Source organism: Panthera tigris, chromosome F3 (genome assembly GCF_018350195.1).
Source record: "Panthera tigris isolate Pti1 chromosome F3, P.tigris_Pti1_mat1.1, whole genome shotgun sequence".
Lineage (NCBI taxonomy): Eukaryota > Metazoa > Chordata > Mammalia > Carnivora > Felidae > Panthera > Panthera tigris.
In genome coordinates, this window is record NC_056678.1 from 67,580,243 (window position 1) to 67,590,509 (window position 10,267).

A 10,267-nucleotide genomic window follows, 5' to 3' on the forward strand; every position below is an offset into this window, starting at 1 on the left:
AAATCCCTCTGCCTTCCTCACTGGACCCAGTTTATTGGGGTCCATTCGGATCTTGAATGCAGACACCCTGGCCACTTGTAGGCAAGAGCGGGGCCAGTCGGGTAGGAGAGGCCGCGAGTGTGGCTGTGCACCTGTGCAGGCCGGGACGCCTCGCAGCCCCAGGGGACGAGTTGCTCAAGCCGGAATCTGGGTGGAAGGAGGCGGTCTCTTTAAGAGCTGCTGGCTTGGCCCCGCCCTGCAGAGAGATCAGCTGCATCTGGGAGTCACATGACTGCGGTGTGTCTTCCGCCCTCGGAGGCTGGGGCCGCATGTGCGGCTCTGAGGGGCCCCGCCGGGGCTGGGGGCGCTGTGCCCCCAGCCCCATGCTCCTCCTGAGTTTGCTTGCGTCTGCAGCCCCGCTTGGCCTGCTGGGGGAGGAGACCCGCCAGGTGAGGGGCTAGAGCAGTAGATGTTTCGGGAAACGCAGCCCTGGGAGGGAGCTTGGAATCCGGGGCACCCGAGGCGCAGGGGTGGGGTGGCTGCTTGGAGACGAGTTCTTCAGCCAGGGCTCCTGGGACAGGACTGTGGAGGAGGGCGGGTGTGGGGGTTCCCTGTCTTCCAGTGGAAGCTGGGCCCTGACTCAGCCCTGAGCGACCCAGGTCCAGGCGAGCGTTGGGCCGCTTCTCCCCCTGCCCCTGCCCTGCGCCCTCATCCGTCCGCTGGGGGCGGGCAGTTGTGGCTCTGCCCTCCTCTCCCCCAGCCCTCAACACGCCTCCTGCCTCTCCCCATCACGTCCAAGCTGCTTTGCCCTGTGTCTCTCCCCCGACCCTGTTCCCTGGACCCTCCACTGCTCCGTGTTCTAGGTGTCTCTGGAGGTCATCCCTCCCTGGCTGGACGCCCCCCAGAACCTCCTGCACATCCGGGCGGTGGGAACCAACTCCACGCTGCACTACGTGTGGAGCAGCGTGGGGCCTCCGGCAGTGCTGCTCGTGGCCACCGACACCCCCCACAGCACCCTGAGTGTCAACTGGAGCCTCCTGCTGTCCCCTGAGCCTGACGGGGGCCTGGTGGTGCTCCCCAAGGACAGCATCCAGTTCTCTTCTGCCCTTGTCTTTACCAGGGTGAGGAGGTTGGGGGAGAACCAAGGGGGAGCGTGTGCGGAGCAGAGGGTTCATCCGGATTCGAGGGAGGGACTGAAGACGGGGTACGGGAAGCAGTCAGGTACGGGAGCCTGCGGGTGGGGGCCCGTGGGTGGCGGTGGTTCCGGGGACAGCTGGACTCAGGCAAGCCCTGCCCCACCTCACCCCACCCGCCAGCTCTTTGAATTTGATGGCGCCAACACATCCGAGGGGGCCAAGCCTCCGGGAGAACCGTATCCCCCGTATTCCCTGGCCAAGTTCTCCTGGAACAATATCACGGACTCATTGGAGCCTGCCACCCTGAGCGCCACGTTTCGAGGCCGCCCCACTGACGACCCCACCGGGGCTTTTGCCAATGGCAGCCTCGCCTTCAGGGTAAGGGTGTGGGGAAGCAGAGGAACTCAGAAGGCTGGTTTATGAGGGTGGGGGTGCCCTTCAAAGCCAGGCCTGCCCCCCTGCTTCCCGTCCTCCCCCACCTCCCCCATCCCAGGTGCAGGCCTTCTCTGGATCCGGCAGACCAGACCAGCCCCCGCGCCTCCTGCATTCGGCCGACACCTGCCAGCTAGAGGTGGCCCTGGTCGGGGCCTCTCCCCGGGGAAACCGCTCCCTGTTTGGGCTGGAGGTAGCCACCCTGGGCCAGGGCCCCGACTGCCCCTTGATGCAGGAGCAACATTCCATCGACGATGAATATGCACCTGCTGTCTTCCAGGTCAGGCCTTCAGCAGAGAGGCGGGTGGGTGGGGGGATGCGGGAGAGAATCATGGAACCGTTTATCTTTTAGCGACATAGTTCGGCTCCTTAAGTGACGGTCACTGTGCTGACAAATCTCTGCCTTCAGTGGAGAAGACGGAAGGCGGCCCTGGGGGCCTGGGGGTCTGGGGGCAGGAGCTGAGTACAGGTTTGCAGAGGGTTGGGGCTGGAAAAGGACCCAGTGCCCGTGGCCCAACTCCCCTTCCGACAGAGGAGAGATGAAGGCTCTGTGCCGACAGCCTGTGAGTCCTTGAAGCAGACCCAGGACTCAGGACACCTAGTGACAGCTGGAGGCCGGGAAGGGTGGGGGAACAGAAGGGTTGGGCACAGGCTGGTCCTCCTCAGCCTGTGGCTTGTCTTTCTCCCCAGGTGAACCAGCTGCTGTGGGGCTCCCTCCCATCCGGCTTCGTGCAGTGGCGACCAGTGGCTTTCTCCCAGAGGCAGAGGGGCCGGGAATCAGCCCTGCCCTGCCAAGCTTCCCCTCTTCACCCCTCTTTGGCATACCTCCCCCAGTCACCCATAGTCAGAGCCTTCTTTGAGTCCCACAATAACTTCTGTGCCTTCAATTTGACATTTGGGACTTCCACAGGCCCTGGCTACTGGGACGCACACTACCTCAGTTGGTGAGGGCCTGGGGCAGGGTGGGGGTGCTGAGCCGGGGCTTTGGGAGGGGACGTGGGGGAGCCTGGCCTCCCAGCGTATTCGTCTAATGTGCTCACCTCTGTTTCTCACTTGTGCTTGCCTCAGGTCGACGCTCCTGGGTGTGGGCACCCCTCCATTGGACACCTTGTCCCCACTAGTCCTGGGCATCATGGCGGTGGCCCTGGGTGCCCCGGGGCTCATGCTGCTGGCTGGAGGCGTGTTTCTGCTGCTGGGCCACAGGCAGTGCTCAGAATACCAGCGCATAAACTGAGGCCCGCTCTCTGGAGGGCTGGACGTTGATCCCCGGACTTGCCCTGCTGGTCTGCCAGACGGGGGGTCGGCTGCTCCCTTCTCCCACCTGGCTTTTCTGCAGAACATCAGGGACACCTCCACCTTTCCGGAGAACCCCCAGATGGGGCTGCCCTCATACTCTGGGGAGGGCCAGGGGCAGGGCGATGGCTGGAGGGAGGGTCCCTTGGCGATGCCTTACTGCCCCTCTTGCCCCATTTCCCTTAAATGGGACTCACAGGCCTAAACGAGAGGCCTTCTGACTGACTGGCTGCCCTGGAGGGCACGAAATAGACTCATTTTCTGCCCTGGGCTCCTCTCTCGGTGTGTGGGTGTCGCGGGCTGCTGTGCGGCCGGTCCTGGGAATGGGGGGTGGTGGGAGGGGCGTGGGAGGCACTGCTCCAGTGCGGCCCCTTCTCACCAGACGTAGCTTCCCTCCCCGCATGGGACCAGGCTGCCTCCAGCCTCACTCCGTCATGTGGGGAGAGTCTGATGCAGCTTGGGTCTGACGAGGAAGGGACGCTTGAGAGCGGGGGGCAACCACAAAGAAGAGCCGGGGAAGCTGTGGCAGCCATTTATTGTCAGACACGTGGTCAGACGGCGTCGACGTCGGCCACTGTGCCTTGCAGCTGCTCCCCAGCCAGCACACACGTGGGTGCTGGCACACACATACCCCTGCCCTCTGGGGAGGCAGGCCTCCCCCTCCGCACCTCTTCCCATGGGAGGGGCGTGGCGGCTTCTGGGCAGTTTGGAGGCCGGAGGTTCGAGGGGCCTAAATAGGTTGGAAGACCGGAGGCCGCAGCTCTGGCGGGGGCAGTTTTGATCATCTCGACGGAGGCTAAAGATCCTACAAAGGCCAATCGTGGAGCCCAGGGCCCCAGGGCCCCAGGAAGGTTTTCACCAAACGTGGAAGTCCAGTTTGGTGGGATGCCCAGCCTTTATCTTGGGCACGGGCAACACTTCCAGTCTCCCCGAGGCCCTCTGCTTGGACAGTGGCACAGAAACGGTCAGTTTGGCTGTGGCTCTGCCCACTTGGTGCCTCATGGGAGGCTGGAGGCTGGAGGCCGGGGCGGGGAGGGGGGGTGGCCACTGTGGGCACGTGGCGGTGCTGGGGGCTGCTCCTGGCCCTGGGCCCTCAGCTTCCGTAAGGGGCGTAGCTGTCCACTTCGTTCCCTGCCAGAAACCAAAGTCCCTCCCTCACGATTGCCCCAGGCCCCCAAGGTGGAGGGCAATACCGACGGAGGGCAGAGGACAGTCAGGGCAGTAGTGGGGCTCGGCCTGGGGTGGGGGCGGTGAGAGGGCGGGCACTCAGCCCCAGGGCCGGGGCCTGTGGTCCGAGGCCGAGCGGGCGTGGTCGGGGTAGTCGAGGCGGCTCTCGGCCGCGGTGAGCATGCGCTCGGGCTCCACCACGAACATGTAGTACAGGTTCCACACCAGCATGGACAGCAGGGGCAGGAACGTGAGGCCGTAGCCGAAGCCTCGGAAGGAGCGGCCCACGGCGAAGGTCAGCCAGTATATCAGCCTGGGGGGCCGGGTGGGGGGGGCAAGAGGAAGTCAGGCCCCCGGAGAGGAGTGCACGGGCTAGCTGGCATACAGGCTGGGGGTGGGGAGCACAGGCAGGGGGGCCCACGCGGGTCGGTGCCTACAACTGACACTTCTCAACCCCTGGTGGTTACGTGCTTACTAAGTACTAGGCGCCGCACTGATTCCTCCAGGGGCCTATTTAGACTTCCCCACGTGTCTGAGAGGCTGAGGCGTCATTCCCCTCCCTCTGTCTCCTTTTTAAACTTAAGTGTAAAACTTTGGCGTGGGCACCATACAGCCACATGGTTGGAAACGCCAAGGCCGCGGTGAGCGCGGTAAAATGTCTTCCTGTCCTGACTCGCAGCCACCCTGTTCTCTCTACCTCCACTCCACCCCCTCCTCGGACGTCCGGTGTCACGGTGGCTGGCACATCAAGGGCTGTTGTACGTGTAGATGAGTGAGCAAAAGATTTATGTTTTCCTTTTCTCAAGTTTGGTAGCATGCCGTGTAGACTGCTCTGCACGCTTTTCCCCATTGACCGTGTCTTGAGTGCAGCTCCATCGGTACAGAAACAGCCTCCTCATTCTTTTACGGCTGTAGTATGCTCCACTGTATTTATCTCTCCTTTTGAAGAAGAAACCCAGATTCCAAAGGGGTTGAGTAAAACTGGCCCAACGTCACACATCAGGGAAATAGTAGAACCGTGATTTGAACCCAAGCCCGTTCATCGCCCTCTCTCCTGCCATTTTAGAGGGGTGGGGGGAAAAGAGGGTAAGGAAGCCAGCTTTGAGAGGGCCTGAAGCCCAGAGGCATGGGACCTTCCCCTCTCGGAAGATGTACTCCAAATCCACACCCCTCAGCTTCCTCTCAATACGGGAAGGACCCCTTACTACAGAAGTGACGTGCCTCACTCTTTTCCCGGAGCAGGGGAAAGTACCTGCTGCTTCTGTACTGCCCTGGGGGGCAGCAAGGCAGAATGAAGGAAAGGTTCCCCTGGTGAGCCCTTATCAGGCCGACTCTGGCAAGCAGGCTACGTGAATTAACTCGCTAATCCCCACAGCTCCATTTCACAGATGGAGAAGTGGAGGCCCGAGCATGTGAGTAACTTGCCCCGTGGTAGGGAAGAAAGGGCCCTGGTGACAGACGGAGGGGCCTGTATTCCAGGCCCCACCACTGCTGAGCGGCCTGAGCAGCTCCTCTCCCCTGGTCTTCTGTGCCTTCCCCACGGTGAAGTGGGTGAGGCAGGCTGGACAGCCCCGGGGGTGCTCTTTAGCCCCCTGACGATTCTTACTGCTCAAGCCGACTTCTGTCTGAGATCAGCACTCCCCAAGACGCACACGGGAGGGTGAGTCACACGGGGAGGAGAAACCAGGCTGCACGCTGGTCAGGAGGCCGGTGGGACAGACAACCACTACACTACAATCAGAAGCGGCCGAGGAGACAGATTCCAGCTCAAGAGAAAGAATGTTCTAGCAGCTAAAGTGACCGGGAATCCCGTATCAAAAGTTAACAACAGGAAATACGTTAGGGGAAAAAATGGGAAGATCTCCGTGTGCCTCCAGAAATTCAGAAGTACTTTCTGGGTCAGCAGCAGTTCACGTGAAAGCAGCCCCAAGGGTTCAGGTGACTTCCAAATGAGAGCAGAGGAGCGGGGCTGCCGTGAGAGCCACTGTGGCCTCCCGTCTGTAGGAACAGGAGGCCAATGCCTGTGACAACGGACAAGCAGGAGACCCCCCTGGCCAGAGGGAAGGTCACAGGAGCCCGAGGGACCCTGGGGGAGCAGGGTGTTGCAGTGGGGGGACTGGGAGCTGTGGTCAAGTGTCTGAATGGTCTTAGGCAACTCCAGAGTCAAAGTCAGGGGCGCACTTTTTAGCACAATATAAATAAAAACCTTCTAGTGATGGGACTTGAAAAATGAAACAGACACTCTTACAAAGAACTGGACACTTGGTCACAGGGAGTGTTCAGCTAGAGGCCAGTGGCCAGCTGACCAGAGGGTCACGGAAGAGCGCTCCCGGCAACGAGCAGGAGGTTGATCGAGATGACACCGGAAAGCCCTTCCAGTGTTAGGCTGGTACCTGGGTCTCTGAACTCAACTTCCTTTGGGAAGACACACCTGCTACCAGGTGAGGCAAGGTGCAAGGGGGACAGTGGAGGCACCGATGCAGGACGCACGTGTGGGCTCCCTGCCCCCATCTCCCCAGGCCAGACGCCTGGGCCCCTCCAGCACCATCATCTCCCCCGGGCCCCACCCGCAACCCCACTCACCGGGAGACGGCAAAGAGGCCAGTGAGCAGAGGGAGCAGCTTGAGGGTCTCTTGGGGCAGGTAGGTGGCGAGCACGGCCAGGTTGAAAAAGTACAGGATGAAGAGCTGGACCGACTGGGCCACATAGCGCCGGTGGATCTCCACCTCCCGCCGCGGCTCCCCAAAGGGCCGCAGCGCCGAGAAGCACAAGAGGCTGAGCCCGTACACCAGGAGCCCTGGGGCAGGGGGGAGGGGGGAAGGGCGCACAGGGGGTCAGCGCCCAGCGGCCACGGGAGGCGGGGGAGGGTTCGCGGTGGGGCTCCCACCCCGGCACCGGCTGGGCACACCGGCTGGGCACACCGGGCGGCGCGGGGGAGGCCCGGGGAAGGGGATCTCCGCCCCCGGCCCTGCTCCCTTCTCCCCTGCCCGGCTCACCCAGTACGATGGGGAAGGTGGCAAAGACCCCGCAGCGCAGCGTGTAGATGAGGCGGGAGCTCATGGTAGGCAGCCGCGGGGCGTCGAAGGGCAGGAAGGCGTAGGCCCCGTACAGCAGGCAGGGGAAGAGAACGAGGGCGGCTCCCACCGAGGCCACGGCCCGCACCCCGTCCCGGCCCCCGCAGCCCCCGCAGGCCCCGCAGGAGCGGCCTGGCGGCCTCACCACGGCCTCGGCCCACTTGCGCTCGGGGGGCTCGGGCTGGGTGGCCCGGGCAGGCGGGCGGGTCCGGTGGCGCTCGCCCTCACCCGCCTCGCAGCGCACAACCAGGTCCTCCTGGGGCCGCCGCTCGATGCACTGCAGGTCGATGGGCACAAAGGCCCGGGCCGCCTTCTCGGGCAGCAGGTTGGCATCATCTTCGGACAACTCCTCTAGCTTGGTGGGTGGCTCTGAGCGGAGGGGCTCAGGCTCGATGTCCCGCCATCCGGGGGGGTCTGGGAACGGGGCACTGGGCTGAGGGCCAGTCCCCCAGGGCAGGGTGGCAGCTTCGCTTACCGTGCTGTCGAGAGCATCCTCAGTCCCCTCTTGGGCGGTGGGAGACCCAGCAGAAGACCCCGCCCTGGAGGACTCGGCTCCACAGGACTCAGCCCCACCTTCCCCTTCCGGCTGCCGGCCATTGGGGACCAAGGCCTGGGGCGGGCTCTTCTCCGGGGCCTCAGACCTCTTCACTTCCAGCAGGGCCAGGGTCTCGGGTTCTGTCATCCTGGGGCCTCAGTTCTGGGGTGTACCATGAGGTCCTATCACCCTAGAGGGAGCAGAAGAAAGCTCTGTCAAAAGTTCCTGGCTTCTGGCCCTTGGGACAGGGAGATAGACTTGGAACTCTCTGGGGCAGCTGGTCTCACGGGCTTTAGCCCCTTCCGGGGCCTTAGGAAGAACACGGTACCGAGGAAGGTGTTGAAACAGAAGGAGGTGGGAGGGAAGGGAGCGGCTGAAATGGAGACACCCTTTCGACGTCAGACGCCATCCAGCAGGAGAGGGTGAGTCAGGGGGCACAGGCGTTGGCAGTTGTGGCCTCAGCCGGCTCCCGCCCGTGCCTTCTACCAGCCCCCTCCGAAACCCCCGGGGTTACGCCCACCCTAGTGCAGAAACCAGAGGAAGGTGGGGTGTCCAGAACTTTGCCTGGAGCTCCCTTCCCACTAGGGGCCTCTTGTGGCCAGAGGCTGCGCCTTTACCCTCAAACCTCCCCTTCTTGTAGATCCTTGTTTGAAACTCTCCCGGAAACCGATACCAGTGATTTGCTAATAAATCTGTCCCAAGGAGCCCGCAACGGCAGTGCGCCCTGTTCTTTCGTCCGCAGTGTGGGTACCTGGGTGGTTTCCATGCTCTTCGCTAGTCCGTGCCCTCCGTCCTCCCTCTGCAGAGGGCCTGGGGCTGTCCATTCTGGCTTCTGGGTCTAATTATGGCCGTTCCCCATGCCTCCCCTCCTGTTTTTCTCCGTTTCCCCCATCTCACTGCTTCTGGATGGGGCAGAGTCCCCTCCCTCCACCTCCTCAAGGGCCTTCTACCCCTTGCCGTGTGAACCCATGACACCCTCTTACTTTCCATCTGCAGAGGCGGAGGGTCCCCAACGTTTGGGAAGGAGCTGCCCAGCTCCCTGCTGGCTCTGCAAGTATCCCTCTCAGTCTCTCTCCCTTTACCTGTGTCTCCAAACCTGTCTGACCAGAGCAGGTGGGGCCCAGATTAAAGGGGCAGGCCCTGCCCCGCTGAATCTGCCGACAGAAAAAGCATTGGAGGACGTCACCCTTTCCGAAAGTGGGGGTGCAGCTGGGCACAAGGGTAAGTGTGTGCTCTAGGCAGATGGGATGTGTAGGAGCTTGAAGCTCAGGAAAGCAGAGGGCACATCAAAGGGTGCTCGGAGTAGGTAGAAAAGGTGTAACTTCTACACTTACTTGTGCAGTATTTGGTGAGCACCTGTTATTGGCTAGGCACTATTCTAGGCACAGATAGGAGAGGAGAGTGCAGGCAAGGTCCCTGCCCTCGAGTAGCCTGTTCTATTGCGGTAACAGATAATAAAGAGCCTAATCAATAGGACAGTTTGAGTAGAGAAAACCTCTTTGCCAAGACAACATTTGAGCTGAGACCTGACAGGAAATGAGGAGGGCTCCAGAGCAAGTAAAAGACCCACTTAGGCTGGTTCAGGAACAGAAGAAAGGTTGGTGGCTGGAACCAGGAGCACCGAGGTGGAAGGGAATTTATGTTCCTATCACAACTTCCCCAGACTTCCCAAGATACCTTGCTTTTTCAGCCTAGGTTCAATGCCAAGAAAGCAACAGGAATCCAAGGTAATCGTTCCAAGGCAGAAACCTGAGAGAGGGGCTTCTCATCCCTGTGGGACCTCACCCCGAAGTCACTTGAGCTTTGTGAGGGCGGGACAGGGTCTGGATCGCTCTTCGCCCGTGTCTCCAGAACCCAAGGCTGGAAGACAGCAGGCGTTCAATAAATGTTTGCTGGGCTGCTGAGAGACAGCAAGTGGAAGGCTGTGGGGTAGGGGAGCTGAGGGCGAGGCGCCTGCACGAGGGCCACGTCTTGGAGGGGCCTCACTCTTTTTTTTTTTTCAACTTTTTTTTTTTTTATTTATTTTTGGGACAGAGAGAGACAGAGCACGAACGGGGGAGGGGCAGAGAGAGGGAGACACAGAATCGGAAACAGGCTCCAGGCTCCGAGCCATCAGCCCAGAGCCCGACGTGGGGCTCGAACTCACGGACCGCGAGATCGTGACCCGGCTGAAGTCGGACGCTTAACCGACTGCGCCACCCAGGCGCCCCTGAGGGGCCTCACTCTTACGGTCCTCCTCTCCCCGGGAAACTCACATACACTTTCGTTTGTTCTTTTAAGCAACGGGGGAAAGGGAGAACTGGATCACCTGCAACCTGAGAGAGACGCGACTCAAACGGGGGGACAGGTGTAGGGTCGGCAGAGCGGACCAAATGGCCACCGCAGCACAAAACAAAGTCTCGCTCCTGGCCGTGGGCCCATCTGCCGCGACCCTTAGTTGAGCCCCAGCCCCTCGCCGGGTCCGCTGTCCGTTCTCTGGCAGGTTTGTCAATAAAGTTTTTCGCAAGGACTTGGAGAGGCCGGAAAGAAGCCGCGCTGCCCAGAGTTAGTTCTGGCAACTTCCCGGGAGGGAAAACGAGCCTCGCGAGACTTGGTAGCATGCCCCCCCCCCTTCCCCCCCACCGCCGCCGGCCCGCCGCTGAGCCGCCACT

General features: G+C 61.8%; 2 protein-coding genes across 8 annotated transcripts; one reads left to right on the top strand and one right to left on the bottom strand.

Annotated features, from left to right (window-relative positions):
* The first annotated feature begins 246 nt into the window (after positions 1 to 246).
* LOC102966377 (glycosylated lysosomal membrane protein) lies at positions 247 to 3,111 on the top strand. 3 transcript variants are annotated; one of them, XM_007087985.2, is made up of 6 exons: positions 248 to 428; positions 843 to 1,100; positions 1,296 to 1,493; positions 1,609 to 1,827; positions 2,238 to 2,491; positions 2,616 to 3,111. In XM_007087985.2, exons 1-6 carry the CDS (start codon positions 309 to 311, stop codon positions 2,779 to 2,781), a joined length of 1,215 nt encoding a protein of 404 aa, XP_007088047.2. In that variant the 5' UTR covers positions 248 to 308; the 3' UTR covers positions 2,782 to 3,111. The 3 variants fall into 3 exon arrangements, with proteins under 3 accessions (XP_042832418.1, XP_007088047.2, XP_042832417.1); XM_042976484.1 differs by lacking the exon at positions 2,238 to 2,491 and having other exon boundaries at positions 247 to 428; XM_042976483.1 differs by lacking the exon at positions 1,609 to 1,827.
* Positions 3,112 to 3,359: 248 nt separating this feature from the next.
* Positions 3,360 to 10,186, bottom strand: TMEM79 (transmembrane protein 79). Of its 5 annotated transcripts, XM_042976486.1 has the most exons (6): positions 9,925 to 10,186; positions 9,294 to 9,476; positions 8,600 to 8,770; positions 7,004 to 7,806; positions 6,591 to 6,804; positions 3,360 to 4,320 (listed from the first exon to the last, which is right to left on the bottom strand). In XM_042976486.1, the coding sequence occupies exons 4-6, from the start codon at positions 7,761 to 7,763 to the stop codon at positions 4,107 to 4,109; spliced, it is 1,188 nt and encodes a 395-aa protein (XP_042832420.1). In that variant the 5' UTR covers positions 7,764 to 7,806; positions 8,600 to 8,770; positions 9,294 to 9,476; positions 9,925 to 10,186; the 3' UTR covers positions 3,360 to 4,106. The 5 variants fall into 5 exon arrangements, with proteins under 5 accessions (XP_042832420.1, XP_042832421.1, XP_042832422.1 ...); XM_042976487.1 differs by lacking the exon at positions 9,294 to 9,476; XM_042976488.1 differs by lacking the exon at positions 8,600 to 8,770.
* Between the last annotated feature and the right edge of the window lie 81 nt (positions 10,187 to 10,267).